The 19,871-nt window shown below is 43.0% G+C and overlaps 1 protein-coding gene across 1 annotated transcript in view; it reads right to left on the bottom strand.

The window, feature by feature from the left end:
- Positions 1–11,229, bottom strand: part of LOC146712341 (protein NLRC3-like) — a 17,176-nt gene extending 5,947 nt beyond the window's left edge. The window contains exons 1-4 of the mRNA XM_085436231.1: positions 11,205–11,229; positions 9,363–11,163; positions 8,696–8,869; positions 3,249–3,422 (exon numbers count right to left, since the gene is read on the bottom strand). Of these exons, the coding sequence (XP_085292357.1) occupies positions 3,249–3,422; positions 8,696–8,869; positions 9,363–11,163; positions 11,205–11,229 (2,174 nt within the window). The remainder of the gene's footprint in view (positions 1–3,248; positions 3,423–8,695; positions 8,870–9,362; positions 11,164–11,204) is intronic.
- Positions 11,230–19,871: the final 8,642 nt, after the last annotated feature.

The following is a 19,871-nucleotide window of genomic DNA, read 5'->3' as shown; positions in this document are numbered from 1 at the left end:
ACTGCTACCGGCTTTTTATCTGCCGATCGCCGTGCTACGGTTGCAAGAAAAAGAAGCAGAAATGACGTTCTCTACGCGTTGAGACGTTCCCCGTCCGTCGGCTAAACGCTTGATTGAAACTTCAATGCGACAGTGACACCAAGTAGAATTATAAATGTCACATAGCCCCAAACATGTCTTTTTCAAAGCCTGCGGTGAAGAGAAAGGTTGGTGATGAGCACCGACAATTTCAGGAAAAGTGGGAAATGCAATATTTCTTTGTTGAGCACAGGGGCACCCCGACCTGTCTTATTTGCACAGAGAAAGTTGCGCTGCACAAGGAATACAATTTGAAACGTCATTACACAACTAGACATGCTGAGCTGGATGCAAAATACCAGGGAGACGAGAGAGCGAACCGGGTTGCCAGTCTTAAAACAGATCTACTGAGGCAGCAAGATTTCTCCAAGAAAGCAACCAAAGAGAATAATGCAGCAGTCGCAGCCACGTGGTTAGTGAGATGATTGCTAAAGCAGGGAAGCCATTCACAGAAGGTGCATTTGTCTAAAAGTGCATATTGCAGGCTGCAAATATAGTCTGTCCGGGAAAGAAAGGTCAGTTTAGCAACATCAGCCTTTCTGCCAACACCGCAGCAGATCGCATTTCTGACCTGTCAAGTGACATTTATGACCAACTGTGTGAGAAAGCCAAATGTTTCAGTGTATACTCAGTCGCTCTTGATGAGACCACAGACATCACCGACACTGCCCAGCTCCCAATGTATGTCCGTGGTGTTGATGACAGTTTTGAAGTGATGGAGGAGCTGCTCACAGTAATTCCAATGCATGGCCAGACCACCGCTCAGCAGATATTTACAAGCTGTGTGATGCCATTGAGAATGTTGGTTTGCCATGGAAGAGGTTTGTTGGAATAACAACAGATGGAGCGCCATCAATGACAGGGAGGAAACATGGACTGGTGGCACAAAACAAACTGGAAGAGGAAGGCGTGGAGGAGGCCATTGCTCTGCACTGCATCATCCATCAGCAGGTCCTTTGCAGCAAATGCCTGAAGTTTGACAATGTGATGTCTATTGTTGTGAAATGCATCAACCAAATCAGATCCAGGGGCTTAAAGCACCGAAGGTTCTGTGCTTTTTTAGAGGAAATGGAGTCAGAATATGGGGATGTGCTCGACTTCACTGAGGTACGTTGGCTCAGCAGGGGAAATGTATTAAAGAGACTTTTTGAGTTGAGAGCAGAAGTGAAGCCTTCATGGAGAAGGATGGAGTTAGTGTTCCTGTGCTAACTGATCCCAAATGGCTCATGGACTCAGCTTTTCTTGTTGATATGACACATGAGCTTAATGTACTGAACAAGACGTTACAAGGCCAGGGGCAACTTGTCAGTGCTGCCTATGACAACGTGAGAGCATTCTCCACAAAACTGGCGCTCTGGAAAGCTCAGCTCTCTCAGACAAACCTTTGTCATTTCCCAGCATCCAAGGCACTCGTGGATGCAGGCACACCATTCAGTGCTGACGAGTATGTTGATGTCATTTTGAGGCTACAGGAGGAATTTGATCACAGATTTGCTGACTTCAAGACACACAGAGCCACCTTTCACATTTTTGCGGACCCCGTCTCCTTTGATGTGCAAGATGCCCCTTCTGTGCTTCAAATGGAGCTCATTGAGCTGCAGTGCAACTCTGAACTCAAAGCAAAGTTCAGGGAGGTGAGTGGAAAAGCAGACAAGCTTGGACAATCTTTGAGAGAATTGAGCCCTAGTTTCCCTCGGCTTTCCCGAATGTTCAAGCGGACCATGTGCCTTTTTGGTAGCACATACTTGTGCCAAAAGCTCTTCTCCACTTTGAACTTCAATAAGTCCAAGTACAGGTCCAGACTTACGGATGATCATCTTCAAGACATACTGAGGGTCGCAACTGCTTCCTCCCTCAGGCCAAATCTGGCTCGGCTATGCGAGAGGAAACGCTGCCAGGTCTCTAGCAGCAAGGAGTAGGCAAGAGAAGCCATGTTCAGAAGAACAGTTCATTTTCTACAGTGTTCCATTCATGTTCAGAAGAAGGTTATAGAACTGTTAATACAGACATTTCAATCTAAATACAGCAGATATAGAAGACTGAAAAAAACACAAGTTCACTGACTAAAAATATCTTATTATTATTTTATTTATGTTTTACAGATTGATTTATTTTCTTATTAATTCTTAATTTGTTTATTCATTTTTCATATTTTGTGTTAAAAAATAAAAATAAAGAGATTTGAGAAGATTGGAATTTTTTAACCATGTCTTTCTTGTGGAAAACCTAATGCGGCCCAGCCTCACCCAGACTCTGCCTGCAGCGGCCCCCAGCTAAATTGAGTTTGAGACCCCTGTCCTACACCATAAATCAGTAAGAGAGGGTACGACCTCTCTCATGACCCCAAGTGGTGTGTGCATGCCAGAGCACTCTGGAAGGCACACAGAGTCTTTACAGACTACTCAGGATCAAACCTCTATCATTATGCAATCGATTATACAACTCTAAGCATATATGAGTAAATATTTCTAAGCATAAATGACAATCAACAATATAAACCTTACAGCTGGTTTTAATAACAGAATTCATTTGTTTCTCAAATGAGAAAGAGCTATCGAGAAACACTCGACGTGAATTAGCATTATGTGCTAATTCACGTCGAGTGTTTCTCGATAGCTCATTTAGTGCACATTTAGCAGCTAATGCTAATACTGTTTTCCCTTTGCTTTCTACAGCAGCTATTGCTAAGTAGGCCACTTTGCTCCGCTAAGGATTTGTGTGACCATGATGGAAACTCTGATAAGCTAATGCTACTAAGCTAATGCTGTTTATGGGCCCTGTTAGAATCAATATTTCATTCTCATTCTGTTGTTTGAGAACAATAACAGAAAAATGTGCACTTCAGAACAAATTTATTGTGAATTCAGCTGTGAATGTACAGTTTGTCATTATTTAAGCTTCCATTTCCAAATGTTAGCTGACACTTTATTAGGTACACTGGTATCTATATCAGGTACACCTGTGACCTAAATGTTCCTGCAAACAGACTCCTTGGAGACCCCTACATAAATATCCATGTACTATCCAGCTAGACTAGTGTGTCTGACCCTGAAAATATTCCTGCATGTGTGATTGTTCATGTGTCATCTGCAGGAAACAAACAGGAAGTGAGTGAAAGACACAGGAAATGTTTCCAGCTCTTCCTCCTCTATCAGATTTTCTCTCCATACCTGAGAGTGTCCAGCCTCCAGCCTGGATCCTTCAGTCCAGCCGACAGCAGCTTAATTCCTGAGGGACCTGGATGATTGTAGCTCAGGTCCAGCTCTCTCAGATGGGAGGGGTTGGAGCTCAAAGCTGAGGCCAGAGAAGTACAGCCTTCCTCTGTGATCAGACAGCCTGACAGACTGCAGACACACAAAACAACAATCTATCTGTCAACAGATGTTTTCTCTTTGTCACAATAACATCTATCCATCCATTGTAACTTTATTTATAAGTGACAATACCCAACAGACAACAACAGTCATCTGAAGCTGTTTAACAGAGTAAGGTAACCGCCACCAGTGTGAGCAGCACTTGGTGATGGTGGGAAGAAGAACTCCCTTTGACACAAAGATCCTCCCAGTGAAAACAGGCTCCAGGAGGAGCATCTACCATGACTGGTTGCAGGGTGAGGGGAAAGAGAAGAGATGAGCTCAGAGAGACAAGAACAAAACAGAGAGACAAAAGTTAAGGACATGCAGTAGTGACATATAAAAGCATCAGGAGTGAAAAGTGGGGAGAAGAAAGCAGAGCATCATGGGAAGTCCACAAACAGCCTGAGCCTATAGCAGCATAACTAAGGGATGGTTCAGGGTCACCTGATCCAGCTCGAACTATAAGTTTTATCAAAAAGGAAAGTTTGAAGCTGATCTTCAAAGTAGAGAGGGTGTCTGTCTCCTGAACTCAAACTGGGAGCTGCTGCCACACCCAGTCCAACATAGCCAGGCTTTCTTTGCTGCTTTGACAAAACCTCAAATCCCAGTCAGAGATGATGAGCATCATCACAGTGATGATCATTTCTCTGTAACCCAGGCTTTCTGCTTCAGGATCTGTGCACGCTCACAGAACAAGGAGACCTTTAAACATCATTTCACTAAATGGATGGACTGAGCTCAGCCTACAGATGAACTGGTGCCAGAGATCATAAAGAACATCAAACAGTCAAATTCAACACTAATAATGGAAATATGAGATTAATGCTGCAGACAATCATGAACCTGCTGAATTCATGAACATCAAGAATGCAGCGAGTGGTAAAATAAAGATTTGACCTCAGTGTGCTCAGTGTTCCTGTCTATTCCTAACATATTCCTAACATGATAGCTGCACTTTAGAGCTCTAAAACTGGAACTGACACATGTTTAAACTCCACATGTTACTCAGTACATTCAGTTCTGACACTCGCCCACAGTCCAACAAAGGAAACATGGAGATCACATCAGTTTGTCACCAAAGTCTAATTATTAGGGCAACTTAACCTGTTATTATCTTGTTAACTCATTAACTGATTAACGTCAGCAATTATTTTAATCACAGTTTTTAAAATCATGATTATTGTGAAAGTGCTCACTGGCTCTGAATATAAAAGCCATGGGTCACAGGAGGGATGTTGATCAGTGCTGGCTTGAAATGGGCGTCATTATGCGTCTCAGCCAATGGGAGCATTGAGGGTGGGCCTAACACTACTGCAGCGCTCACATGACCCAGGACAGAAAGAAAGGGGCGGGGACAGAAACATGGAGACAGGTACAGATCTTTGACATGTTCATTTTAAACTGTTCCAGGAGGCAGTGTTGATACAACTAAAGTTATCTGTTGTTGAAGAAGTCGGTCTGAGGAACGTTCTTAGGATCAACAAATGACGGCATGTATGAGCCTCAAGACGCAGCATCACAAGAAGAACACATGAGCTGTAGAAAAAGGAGAGACTACGAAAGCCACGGCGTTACAACATGAACCAGCTGTTGGTCTCTCTGGAGACTACTGGGCGTGGCTGGGTAACCATGGTTACCTGGGAGTTACAGAAACGTGCAGAACATGTGATTCATGTTGCACAGCAGTGGGACATTTGAAATACAGTCAGCACACTCAGTACAGATAGTGCATCAAATATGATGCTGCTGCCAGACGTCTGCCTTTGAACACGTCCCTGCATCGCCCACAACACCAAGGTTGCCATGGCGATCACAGCTAACAGGGACAAAGTGCACAGCTGGAAGCCTGCAGGTATATTTAACATGATGTATTTCTCAGTGTCCTGTCTGTGTGTGAGAGACAAACAGCCTCTGTATGTGTGTGTAAATACAGCATGAATATGTAGAGGACATGTTTGTGGATATAAGTAAATGAAAGCTCTGCGTCATTTGAATCTTCTTGTTTCTGTTGCAGGTCTGTGACTGAACTTCTGGGAGGAGAAACGTTGGTTTCATGCTCTGTGATTCTGTGTTTTGTCATCTCTCTCAGGTGATGGAGAGCTCAGATGATGACCCCGCCTACGTGGTCAAATTCAAGTCTACATTCAGAACAGACCTGGAGACACGCAAGCAAAATGCCAACATTGTATATGTGAAAACTGCTGCTGGAGCCAGATTCAAGGAGCTCAAGTGTTTACCCAGATCTTACTGAACTTACTGCAGGAACAGAGGGTTGTTGGAGGGAAACCTGTGGAAGCAACAACATCCGAGCCACCAGAGAAGAAGTTGGCCCTGTTGGTGCTTCATCAGAGTGTGAACAGGAGGAAGACTCAGCTGAGAACAGTGTGGTGGATACAGAGCAGAGCCCACCATCAGTACAGAGGCCTGTCCATTAGAGTGCTGCTCCAACATGCAGCACATGTACTTGGCCACAGCTGCAACATCTGTACCTGTGAAAGCTTCTTCTCTGTTGCTGCTCATATTGTGCAGAAGAAGAGAGTTTCTTTATCATCAGAAAATGTCAATGAGCTTGTGAGTCTTAGCAGCTGGCTCGGTGCAGAGGAGGAAGAACATGTCAGTCAGAGGAAGATAAATGCAGTTCATGTTGTCAACTCAACCTGGACTGTTGAAAGAGTTTTTCTTTGTCTGGTTTCTGACTGAGATTCTCCAAAGGAAATCCAGCACAAACACACACTTCACACACTCAAAGTCCTGCACAGTAAATGAGCTGATGAGCGTTTGTGCTGCTGCCTGATAACAGAACAATAGTTCTGCTGCTTCCTGTTCTGCAAACACACATTTATAAATGTTCACTTGCTGTTGATCAAAGGTATGTTGGTGGCTCTGGACGCTGAGGGAACTTTGTAAAAAACTAGATCAAATGTTAACGTCCTGGCAGAGGCAAAGAACTTTGATTTGATATTTGATTAGATTCATGTTTCAGCTCAGACTGACAGAAATATTTGAACTGCTGCTGTGTTAAAGGGAACACTGCTGTTAGAAAGCACCTGATCTGTTTCTGCACACTGAATGTTGCACTTCTCATACTGCAGTACTATTAAAATAAGTACACAATACACTACTTTTGAACTCATGATTGAATGTTGCTGTAACAAAGCCATTAATGTGATTCAAAGTGTTCATGGTTTCCAGCACAACAAATGATTGCACAAGTGTGACTGATCCACTGTGTGTGTAGCCCACACTGTGTGTCACTGTGTCACAGGTGAGTCTGTGTGTCCAGCTTCTATGAGGACAACAGGATATAGTGACTGAGTCCAGCAGCTTAAAGTCTGACTCCATCCTCCATTTAAATAACTCACAGCAACAACTGAATAGCTTTGCCTTTGTGTAGCTGACACTTCATTTTAATGTCCTTCTATTCTGGTTCATCTGGTCTCAGTTTCTATAAGCACACAGGTTTCATCAGGACTCTATGACCTCAGTGATCTTTGCTGGGCCTTAATGCTCTGAACAAAGCTGCACATCACAAGACTAAATAGAAATGAATCAGTCTTTCATTCTCACTGCTGTTTGACTTCAGCTCTCAATGTCCCACCATAACCCATGGAAAGAATTACTGTCCATCCAGGCTGCTGAACATGAAGCTGAAGAAGGTGGAGTATTGTGAGGGCTGATGGAGATGATGATGAGGAATCCAGGAGCAGTGGGTGGATGGCAGCATCAGCATGAAGGATCAGTGTGAGAACACATCATCATCCACAAAGGAAACCAGTCTGAGTGTCTGACGCTCTTGTTAGAAAGACGCAGTCCCAGCAGTTAGCTTGTCTGCTAGTTAGCTGAGAGCTAGCTCAGTTGTACATTGAATACCAAACTGTGTAAACCAGGGGTGTCAAACATATGGCCCGTGGGCCAAATCAAGCCCTTGACATAATTTCATATGTCAAATATTGATGAATTTTCAGGCTTGCTGATAATCAATGTGAGCACGGCTGAGGTTTTATTCTGATGAGCAAACCATGTGGCAAATCACTTTAAGAGACAGACTGGGATCATACCATTATGTGAAAGAGGACATGTCCCATAGACAGCAAGGGTAGTGGTAGAGACCAGTACACAGAGAAATGGGAGCTGTACTGAAATGCAAGCGTGTCAGGAAAGAGTGAAAAGGCAAAATGAGCAGCATCTGGCTGCATTTCAGTGATATTGGAGACCACAAAGCTGAGTGCAACATTTATACAGGAGATATACAGGAGACGCTGAGAGTAGAACTGATAAAATTAGGAGCTGGCTAAAGTGAGACCCATTTTTATTTCCACCCATTTTCCACTGTGGAGGACAAAAGGTTTCAAACTGGTCCAGGTCTTAAACCTCACGTGTTCTTCCTAATAGCAGTAAATGGATAAAAATAAGGCTTTTATGAAAACACTGAATACAACTTGCTGCATTTAAAAAGACTAAATGTACAGTTCAGTATTGAATACTACATAAAATAAACTATATATAAAGTGTGTCTGAATGGCAGAGATGCAGAAATATGTGCATGTAGCACAGAGCCACGGCTCAGTGTCTGAATGAGTCTCACAGACCTGAATGTGCTGTTGAAGCCATTTATAATTATAACGTAATTCTTTACTCGTTTGATCTGCTCCTTACCACAAGCCACCAGACGTAGAAGGTTTTGGACTTTTAACTATATTTTCTGAAGTTTTACAACTTTTCTTACTGTTAAAAACCTCGTTATGGCCGTTCATGCTGTACAAAGTAATTAGACATGTGTGGTATCTACAGAAATGTCAGAATCTCAGCTAAAAGTTCACAAAACCATCTCAACAACCACCAAACAGCTGAAACAGCAGGTGAACAGATCACACAAAAAAGATGTAAACACAAATCCCCCTGATCATCTGTTTTTTAAACATGAAGCTTAGTTTTGGACGTTCATTTACTGCTGGTTCAGTGAATTTTGGTTGGACAGTGATGAAACCTGCAGCCTCAGAATCTGTGAGAAGTCTGCTTCCAGCACGCAACAGCATTGTTGTGTTGTGTGGATTCACCTCTGCAAACTCATCACTGTTTCACCATCATGTTTCTACTTAGACAATAACAAAGGAAGCAGTTCCCAGGAACTACTTCCTGTCTTGTTAACATAAGAGTATGTTGCCCTCCAAAACACCTCCACTTCTCCTCTTATTAGAGGACTGCCTTATTATTAATCTGCTAATTCTGTCAGTTGATGAAAGAAAAATGCTTGATCTCACCTGAGAGTTTCCAGTGTACAGTGTGGACTCTTCAGTCCTTCAGACAGAAGCTTCACGCCTGAATCCTTCAGGTTACTGTTACTCAGGTCCAGCTGTCTCAGATTAGAGGTCTGAGAGCTGAGACCTGAGGCCAGAGCTTCACAGCTTCTCTCTGACAGGTCACAGTGACTCAGTCTGAAAAATAACAGATAAACAATTACAAAAATAAAACACTTATGTTGAAGCGTAATGAGATACTATTATATTTAGCAATATTTAATCTTGTTTTGTCAGGAAACTGAGCACTGATGCAGAGCAACATGTGGAGAGAATCAGAGGAGAAGAAGTGAAGAGAGAACAGCAGTAAAACAACACTGAATTGTTCAGTGTGCTTTTGATATCAACAGAATGTGTCAAACTTCTTTATTTTGTATTTGTTTTAGTAGAATTGATGATTATCACTTAGATAACAACCACAGGCCAGGTCTAAATTGCACTTTGGTGACAGTTACACCCAGAAATATTTCAGAAACGTGGACAATTTGTGCTCCATTGTATTCAGTATTGAACAAACTGAGTACCGATGACCACTTAATATTTTTGATATTTTATTTGAGTTGTTCCACCTGATCTGTGTTAACTAGAATAAACATTTAAAAGCTAAAGCTATGATCACATATGTACTTACAGAGCTTTGTTGGAGGCTTTGACCACTGGCAGCAGCCTCAGAAGAGCCTCCTCTGAAGCAGAGTATTTCTTCAGGTCAAACACATCCAGATCTTTCTCTGATGACAGTAAGATGAAGACCAGAGCTGACCACTGAGCAGGAGACAGTTCATCTGTGGAGAGACGTCCTGATCTCAGGGACTGTTGGATCTCCTCCACTAGAGAACGATCATTCAGTTCATTCAGACAGTGGAACAGATTGATGCTTTTCTCTGCAGACAGATTCTCACTGAGCTTCTCCTTGATGTACTGGACTGTTTCCTGATTGGTCTGTGAACTTCTTCCTGTCTGTGTCAGCAGACCTCGTAAGAGAGTCTGATTGGTCTGCAGTGAAAGACCCAGGAGGAAGCGGAGGAACAAGTCCAGGTGTCCATTTGGACTCTGCAAGGCCTTGTTCACAGCACTCTGGTGGAGAGATTTTAAACTCTTTTTATTTTTAAATAATTTAGACCATAATTTTGCTTGTTGTTTTTTCATCAGATTGAGTCCAGAGTTGATGAAGGTCAGATGGACATGAAGAGCAGCCAGAAACTCCTGAACACTCAGATGGATGAAGCAGAACACCTTGTCCTGGTACAGTCCGCTCTCCTCTTTAAAGATCTGTGTGAACACTCCTGAGTACACTGAGGCTTCTCTGATATCGATGCCACACTCTGTCAGGTCTGATTCATAGAAGATCAGGTTTCCTTTCTGCAGCTGATCAAAAGCCAGTTTTCCCAGAGACTCCATCATCTTCCTGCTCTCTGGACTCCAGTGTGGATCTGTCTCAGCTCCTCCATCATACTTGACCTTCTTCACTTTGGCCTGAACCACCAGGAAGTGGATGTACATCTCAGTCAGGGTCTTGGGCAGCTGTCCTCCCTCTCTGGTTTCCAGCACATCCTCCAGAACTGTAGCAGTGATCCAGCAGAAGACTGGGATGTGACACATGATGTGGAGGCTTCGTGATGTCTTGATGTGGGAGATGATCCTGCTGGCCTGCTCCTCATCTCTGAACCTCTTCCTGAAGTACTCCTCCTTCTGTGGGTCAGTGAACCCTCTGACCTCTGTCACCATGCCAACACAGTCAGGAGGGATCTGATTGGCTGCTGCAGGTCGTGTGGTTATCCAGAGGCGAGCAGAGGGAAGCAGTTTCCCCCTGATGAGGTTTATCAGCAGCACATCCACTGAGGTGGACTTTCTAGGGTCAGTTAGGATTGTAGTTTTGTGGAAGTCCAGAGGAAGTCGACACTCATCCAGACCATCAAAGATGAACACAACCTGGAAGTCTTCAAAGCTGCAGATTCCTGCTTCTTTGGTTTCAGTAAAGAAGTGATGAACAAGTCCCACCAAGCTGAACTTTTCCTCTTTCAGCACATTCAGCTCTCTGAAAGTGAATGGAAATATGAACTGGATGTGCTGGTTGGCTTTGTCTTCAGCCCAGTCCAGGCTGTATTTCTGTGTTAAGACTGTTTTCCCAATGCCAGCCACTCCCTTTGTCAGCACTGTTCTGATTGGTTCATCTCTTCCAGGTGAGGCTTTAAAGATGTCTTCTTGTCTGATGGTTGTTTCTGGTCTGTCTGGTTTCCTGGATGCTGTTTCAATCTGTCTGACCTCATGTTCATCATTGACCTCTGCAGTCCCTCCCTCTGTGATGTAGAGCTCTGTGTAGATCTGATTCAGGAGGGTTGGGTTTCCTGCTTTAGCGATGCCCTCAAACACACACTGGAACTTCTTCTTCAGGGTGGATTTAAGGTTACGATGACAAACTGCAGCTTGAAGTTCTGAATGAGAAGAAAAATAAACACTCAATTCCAAAAAGAACTAATCTTTAAAACATGTTGCTCCATCTTCCATCTCTGGAAAATGTTCATTTATCCAGCAGCTTAAATCTTTAGATAAATCCTCTTACTGCTCTGCAGACGGTCAGCCAGCTCCTCCTGCTTCATTCTCCTCAGGAAGTCCACTGTGATCTTCACAAACGCCTCTCTGCTGCTGCTCCTCTGACTCTCTAAGCATTCTGGGTAATCTGGACTCAGAACCTTCTGGATCTTCTTCAGCTCGTTCTTCACAAAAGTGATGATGTTGTCCTCCAGCAGCTGGAACAGAATATTTATGAATGAGCCAATCAGACTGAAATCATGGAGCCAAACATCAGATCCATGTTGGACACACTGACGATCCACTGGTCTACAAAGAGCAGCATGGAGATGACTGTGAACAGAACAGATGTAACAGTAGTTGTTGTACATGTACAGACCATAAATATGGAGTCCAGCTGTGTTTGATGCTGCTGGGCAGACTGACCACTGGGAACCTCCGAGCTCTGCTGCTCCACTCTGTGGAGGAACCATGAAGGATTAGATCAACACAGGATAAAGATCCAGGAGTTTCTGCTCAAATAACTTCATCTGAATCAAGTCTGTCAAGCTTTAAACTCTCAGATTGTGAACATATCAGTAATTTTCAGTCTGTTTTCATGGACGTCCTTTCAGTGGTGATGTCAGGGATGATTTTGAAGAAGCTCATCAAACTGAACCATCAGCAGATCACTGCTCCAAAACCAGAACATGATCCGAGTCTCCCTCCACCACCAGAACACCAGCTTTACTAACGTGGTAGATCAGTGTAGTACAGATCAATAACTGATGAGTCATTTGATCAAAATCACTGAGTGCTTCACGTCTGACCCTCTGATGCTTCTGTAGACATTTTGCATATTTAATGAATGTCTGACAGTTTTACATTCATTCTATGAACACAGTGGAAATGTTGTGTTATAGTCTCCATGTTGTTTCCAGCATCATAAATTCTTCAGTTCAGAAAATTAGATTCTTTCTTCACAGCTGAAAAACAACAACATTTATTCTCTATTGAAATCTGCATCGTCCACTCCAAAGGTCACAATCTGAAGGTAACATCTGGTTTTGTTCCCTGTGGTTAACTCTGAGCATCAGTATGGTGGGATTTATCCACTACATCCACACCACTGTGGTTCAGTGTTGTCCTGATGGAGTAACAGCAGCCAGTATGATCCAGGCTTTAGCTGCTGGGTCTCTGTGTGACCTCTCAGACTGTTTAACAGATCAGACACAAAGAGAATCAGAGCAGCTCTGTTCTTTAAAGACAAACATGAACCCACTCAGGTCACACTTTCCCCACAGATATGAGCATCACTGTCCTCAAACAGCAAATGACCAAGTCGAACATTTGGATCTTTTCTCTTTCATTGTTTTCTTTTTAATGAATCTTTGTAACAATCTGAGGATGTTTCAGGTCATATTTATCCAGGAAACACAAACATGTAAAGGAGTCATCACAGCTCTCTGACCTCGTTGCTCCAGGTTCACCACTGAAGAGTGGAGGGTGATCTTTGGACCGGTCACTCCTCACAGACGGACAGCTGGACCCTGCAGACTGTGACCTCTGACCTCTGCAGACACAAACATGATTGAAGCAGCTGTGATCACACAGACTGCAGATAATGCAGCTGTTTCCTGTCAGTAACATCCTCTTAGATTAGAGTTCAGCTTTTTACAGGAAAACTGGACAAAACTGATTTTTGTTACAAACTCATTTTCATTTCCTCTCAGCTCACAAACACAGTCAGACAATCAACCAGAGTCAACACTGATTATAATGTCAGTGCAGAATTATTTCTGTTACTCAGTGAGTTCAGCTCTCTGACCTCGTTGCTCCAGGTTCACCACTGAAGGCTGGATTTTCTTCTTTGGACCGGTCACTCCTCACAGACGGACAGCTGGACCCTGCAGACTCTGCTCTGTCCTCCTCTTCCTCCATCATCATCTTCAGTCAGTCTGAGAGGTAAACCACAAACACTCAGTGAGTTCACATTAACAGGAGGAACTGAGTTACAGTCGCTGACCTCTGACCTGTCATGTGACCATGAAACCAGGTCAATATGTCTGTAGGTTCAGTCATCCAGGTCATGTGATCTAAGGAGCTTGGAGAGAAAAGAGATGTCTTTAAGTTTCTGGAAGACGTTTCATCTGAGAAGCTTCTTCAGCTCTAAAACCAAACGGTGGAGAGTCCCAGATATTTAAACCTGAGAGGGAAAGAAAGCATGTCGCTGACCCACCACTGATGTTATTTCAAGGAGGAAACTGAGAGCCTTTGCACCAGGAGCACAAACATCAGCTCCAGCAATGATCCACTGATGTGTTTTTATTCCATGTATGAATGTTGTTATTGACAGAGATGACGTTTGTGTGTCAGTGATGCAGTGACTGTTGTTGTTACCTGTACAGGCTGGTTAGACTCTATGAAACAGATCATACAGATCTCTGCATGTTAGAAGAGACTATTAAAGGTCATGAATGAGACAAAGGCAGGGAGGCGTCCTTTACAGCTAAACAGCAGAGTGAGAGAACAGCCAGCACCTCTACATTTATCACATTATACAGCACATGTATGATACTGACAGGGATGAGAAGAATTTAGTGATTCTGATCCCATCATTGATATTACTTATTGATTCTCAGTAGCTCTGCTCTGACAGTCACCACCATCACTGAGCAGCATATCAAAGACATTTGTGCACATTAACTGCATGTTGTGGCTCAAATGTTTGTGCATGTTGGAGGCATTTCCTCTTTGTTGTGATCAGTGTTGGTCATTACTCAAAACAGTCATTATTACACATATTACACAGAACACTTTGATTAAAAGTAATGGAGTACGTTACTTCATTACTCCTCATAACATTACTTTGATGTTACTGTGTAAAATGAACAAATGAGCATGTAACAACATAAAGCTGAGGTACAGCCCCACACACCAACACAGATCCTGATGAGGTCACGTGATGTTTCTCTGAGTGTTTATGAACACAAATCAAAGATGAAACAGCACAAAGACACTTCAAAGTGATTCTACTGTAGAAACATGAACAGGTAGAAACCTGCAGCCTGACTGCTCATCACTTTGTTACCTGTTCAAGTTCAGCAGCAGCAGCTCACTTTATCACGGTGCTGGTCTGGGGTCAGTGTTTACTCAGCTTTACGTCACTCTGGGTTCTTGGCTAGCTTAGCGTTAGCTTAGTGTTAGCTTAGCGTTAGCATGCTGTGTGCTAGCTTAGCGTCAGAGCTCTGCAGGTGTCTCGTGTGTAAATATTAATCACAGTGACAGTAAAGGAGGTAAAGGGCTGTGACGTCATCACGTACGCTGCGTCCTCTGTGGGCTCTGAGTGAACTCAAAGTACAAACTACAAGTACACAAACACGAACGTAGCTCAGAGTGGCGGACACACTCGGCCTCGTTGGTCCAGCTGTGAGTCCGTTACCGTGAACTATGGAGCGGCAGATTTGTGCTGAACTAAGCTGCACACAGCTGATGTTAGCCAGGAAACATTACACACTGACTTTAATGGAGAGACCGGAAATACAAACACACACAGTTTGTTGTGTGAAGAAATCAAACACGAGCTGAACAAACAGTAAAGTTCCTAAAGACAAACTGTTAAAGGAGGAAACAAAGCAAACTTACAGTTTCTTCACACACCAACAACAAGCTCCACTCCACACCTGGACACTAAACACGGACACACAGGTGAGCTGCTTCCTGGAAGGAGGCGGGGCTCCACCTGAAACTCAGCACAGGTGGGAGGGGCTCAGCTCTGTGTGTGCTGATGTGTTAACTTTAAAAATATGCCGTCTGACTGCTCAGACTGAGTCAGAGTAAAGTTCACATGCTGACGTGTGGAGACATGAAACCTTGTTGTAGCTGCAGGTGTGAACACACTGATCCCAGATCAGCTCTGCTGTATTTGTAACATGAACATTTCTGCTGCAAAGCTTCAAATGTTCAGCATGTTTCTCTGTTTCCAGTCTATAGATCCAGTCACACTTTCTACCTTCACCTGTGCAGTAAAGACTGAGAGCAGAGCTGAAAGCAAGCGTCCAATCAGTGAGCAGCATCAACACCTGAGCTTCATTCAGACTCTGTTATTGAAGATGTTGTTGGTACAAAGTTCATCTGCTGCTCACATGAATCCATGAAAGATTTATTTCACTGATGTTTCTTCAAAGCTCATTTCAACCTGTTGAAGTCATGAATGAAAGTGCAGACTGAGAGTGGATCACATGATGTTTGAGGTGTGTCATGTGACATGTTCAGTATTGTCACACATGTCTAGATTGTCCCTGATATCATAGCTGCTCAAACACTGATGATTATATTTGAAGAATTATTCCTGATGGCAGCAAAGTTTGAATGGAGCTCTCTGTCTGTGCTGATTTGTCGCCCTCTGGAGGTCAAAGCACAAACTGCATGATGTCACTGTAACCACCACAGTGACAGGAAGTGTTTTTATGACTGAAACACTGAAATGATGCTAACGGCTGTCGTTAGGCTCACTGACAGCAGTGCTGATGTGTTCATGTCAAACACTGGCTCAGGTCAGACTCCTTCATCCTTCTCCAGCGTGAGGCCGCCCTCAGACCCACAGGAGCTCTGACCTTTGACCTCCTGACCCTAACCATTTTAGTCTTGTTGCATCTTTAAATGCAAATCCTGTGAAATGGTCAGGGGCGGCTCTAGAGAAATTTTCTTAGGGTGGCAAAATCAAAGCCTTTTCCCCCCAAACACATATGCAGGTGGTTACATGTGGTTAAAATGATTCAAATGCAGTAAGTATGCACGTTTTTCATATAAATATAGTCGATAACTTAATTATTGTCTGTACCCACATGATTACACACTTTAGTTACATGAAACATGTGAGTTTTGATGTTATGTACTGTACAGCCTGTATATTAAATACATATGTAGCCCAATAAGTATAAACTCCAGAAAGCTACACAACATGGGGCGCTTCATTTACAAACACAAGTCTAACTTAAGTTTCACTGTTTTTGTTAGAAAACTGTCACATTGTTGCAGCTTAAATGACACAAAATGTCAGAAATCTGCACTGTCATGAACAAACATGTAAACCTCATTTTTCATGATTTGTTGGATTCACCCTCTGAGGTCTGAAATACAACCGGACATTTGTGACTCCTTTGAGTTTACGTTTGTATTTCACCCTCAGATTGTTTCATTTTATTTTTTCCTCCTCTTGCTTTGTTTGGTATCTTTTCAGCTCAACTGAATTTAGTTGTTTTTTCACTGACATACTGCATTAGTATTACTATTACTATTAATGTAACTATTACTGATCTGAAATCACACAAAGAACCTAAAATCCTAGCAGTATTTTTTACTGTAAAAAAACCACAGACGTGTTGGGTAAATGTTTATAACTTGAAATGCAAATATAAATTGTACATTTTGTAAACAGATACAACTATTTATCTAAAAATGCAGCCAATACACCTGCTGTTTTTTCATTTTCTACAACCATTTAAAATAGCACTCACCTTCCTTCATTTCCACAGTGTAACATCCACCCACCTGTGTAAAATCAGAAATTCCCATGGTGTTGTTCAAAATGTGCTCTGGCACAATCATAAGCATCACTTGCTGCTGAAAACAAGAAAAAAGCCGTCCTGCTATGGGCTGAACCATTTGTTAATGTGGAGGGGGGGACACTATGGAATATATCCAGTTTTAGCATTTATATTCACTGCTGACTGTAACTACGCTCAAACTGTTAAACTTATTTTAATAAACAACACTGTCATATGCAAAACTGGGGTGGCACTTGGGGTGGCAAGGGATCATTTTAGGGTGGCACTTGCCACCCCATGCCACCCTTCTAGATCCGCCCCTGCTGATGAAGCCAACAGGTTCGCTTCATTTGCAAAAAGCAGATATGAGTTTCTGAGGCCGCAGTCTTCTGTGGCAGAAGGGGAATCAGGGGAAGCCCTGGAGGAGTCCACCACCCACCAGAAACAGGTCTGAGCTCTCACTGCAGTGGTAAAGGGGCTACACAGCCCACATGAGGCTGAGGGATGCAGCCTTCTGTCAGACTGTCACTAACACAGAGAAACACCCGTGTACACTCATACTCATGGGCACATACACCAATCAGCCTCGACCCTTTCTTCCTTTGCATTTGTGGTTTGGTGCCATAAATGCACAACATAGAAGAGCTACCTCGACGGGACAACACTCAGCGGTTCATCTGTCTCTCTTCCACAGCATGTCTTTATCCTGTCTTCCTTCTCTCACCCAAACCAATCACAGCAGATGGCCCCGCCCCTCCCTGAGCCTGGTTCTGCTGGAGGTTTCTTCCTGTTAAAAGGGAGTTTTTCCTTCCCACTGTCGCCAAAGTGCTGCTCATAGGGGGTCATATGATTGTTGGGTTTTTCTCTGTATCTATAATTGTGCGATCTACTGTACAATATAAAGCGCCTTGAGGCGACTGCTGTTGTGATTTATATAAATAAAATTGAATTGAATTAAGAAGCTCAGAAACAAAAGTGTCTGGACTTTTTTAAGTTTCTTGAAGACATTTCATCTGAGAAGCTTCTTCAGTTTTACACTGTGTGCACAATTATTATGCCAGAACTATTTTTGAGGATTAATGTCATTATGGACCAAGGACAGTACTCTGGGTCTCCTGCAGAACAACTCGAGCTGTGATACCTGAATGAAGAGCCTCTGCTGCTTTAAAGAAGGAGGCTCGAGGCAGCGGTGAGGTGCAGACCAACCAGCTTTTATTCAGCAACTTTAACAGAAGGATCAGAAAAATAAAACTATACAGCACAGTGATGCTGACTGAAGCCACAGCATTAAACTAAACAAGCATCGGATCATCTTTAACAACATCTAATAAATAATGACAACTATTTAATCCTGTATTTCCTACAATAAAGCCTGTTCAGATATTTGTTGCTGATGGAAATGTAAAAGGCTCCCAGGAACCAAAGGACAAAAACAGAGGCAACAGTCACAACTGCAAAGGATCCCCTAACACATAAACTGGTTCGAAGATATTTTCTAGCTCTGCAGAGGAGCTTGATTGCACGGACAGTAAAAAGTGGATTCAATAACAGCAGCGAGCGCTGAGTGATATAACGGTGCTGCGAGCAGCAGTGCAAAGGCTCACACAGAGACAGCAGCTACACTGTGTGTGGATGTGATCCACAGTCACAGCTGTGGGTTTCAGTCAGTGTGTCTCTAACTTCATGGTCACATTTCAAAGCTTATTGGAGCCAGAAGATGTTCAAGTAAAAGATTTATTGCTGTACTCGTCTACCAGGATAACAGGAGGTTCATAAAGCTGTGTAATACTTCAGCTTTACATCATGCAGTAGTAGTTGTGTCCCTTTGTGTTTATTAGTGTGTTCACACGTCTACTTTAACTTCACTCTGTAATGAAAGGATTCAAATCACTGATAAATACATACATGCTGACTCTGAGTCTCAGTGAAGGAGGAAAGGATGGATGAAGGCAGCCTAGTGTGGGTCATGTGTGTCCAGCAGTCATCCAGGGCCTGGATCCATCTGTAACAGGAAGACAAAGTCCAGCCTGTAATCATCCTATCAGGCACAGCGTTTCCATCCAGCATCCTGACTACGCTAACAACCCGTCAAACGTCTCCTCTGGTCCACAGAAGTCACACTTCCTGTGTCATGTTTACCATTTTAAGTGTGCTATTCAAGCCTGTGTGACCAACTCTGACTCTCCAGATTCCATCCTGGTCTCTGCTGCAGCTTCTTCTACACGACTGTTTTCTGTATAATAATATCTGCCTTTCCCGTCTCTGTCCCAGTGTGCCTGCCACTCGTCCTTCATCTTTACCTTCATTATACTCTTCACCTCACTTTCACTGTATTTTATAGTCAAACCTGCACGACTTCTTCTTGCTGCACCTTTTTAAACTTATCGTCCTGTTCATTGCATCAACACCGATATTCACAGGGAGCCATAAGAAATCCACTTCTATCCCTCTGTGTTTGATTCTATACAGTAAATGAAGTATATCAAAAACAATATGTTGCCTAGAGTCTGAAGACATATCACCTGTGCTCACTAGCACGCTGCTAGAGTCCCAGCAAACCACATACCTCCATATTAGTGCGTCCTCCACCCAGTTCAAGCCAGTAACATCACTACCAGCTCCCAGTATAAACTGCCACATCATCTGTAATTCTTTTACTCATCACCAAACTTATCTCTGGGAGAACAAATGCAGCAGCCGTTCTTTTATCTGACAGTGTTGACGCATCAGTAAATATCCTCACATGACCTGAGGACTTTCCCACTATATGAACCTGCTTTTAGTCGCCCCTCCTCCCTCGCCACAAGCTTCCTTTACAACATAACTTATAAAAAACAACTTTATTGACAATCAGCAATAACAATTACAGACAGTCTAGAAGAAGAATCACATGATCAAGGAGCAGAAGTTTATGGTTTTAATAGCTTTTACATTTTGGGAAAGTTTTAAAAACATTGTTTGGTTTTCTTTCTAAAGCGTTGAAAGGACGGCTTTGCATCAGAAAAGTAAGATCAGCAAATGAATCCATTAAAGTTCTTTTGCCTTGTTTGCAAAAGAAGCCAAACAACATTTGTGTTACAAAG

This window comes from Copadichromis virginalis, linkage group LG3 (assembly GCF_057382275.1).
Source record: "Copadichromis virginalis isolate Kocher_CV1m ecotype Utaka linkage group LG3, C_Virginalis_male_GT1.1, whole genome shotgun sequence".
NCBI lineage: Eukaryota > Metazoa > Chordata > Actinopteri > Cichliformes > Cichlidae > Copadichromis > Copadichromis virginalis.
Note: the sequence above shows the minus strand (reverse complement) of the source record. Positions and strands in the feature narration are given on the sequence as shown.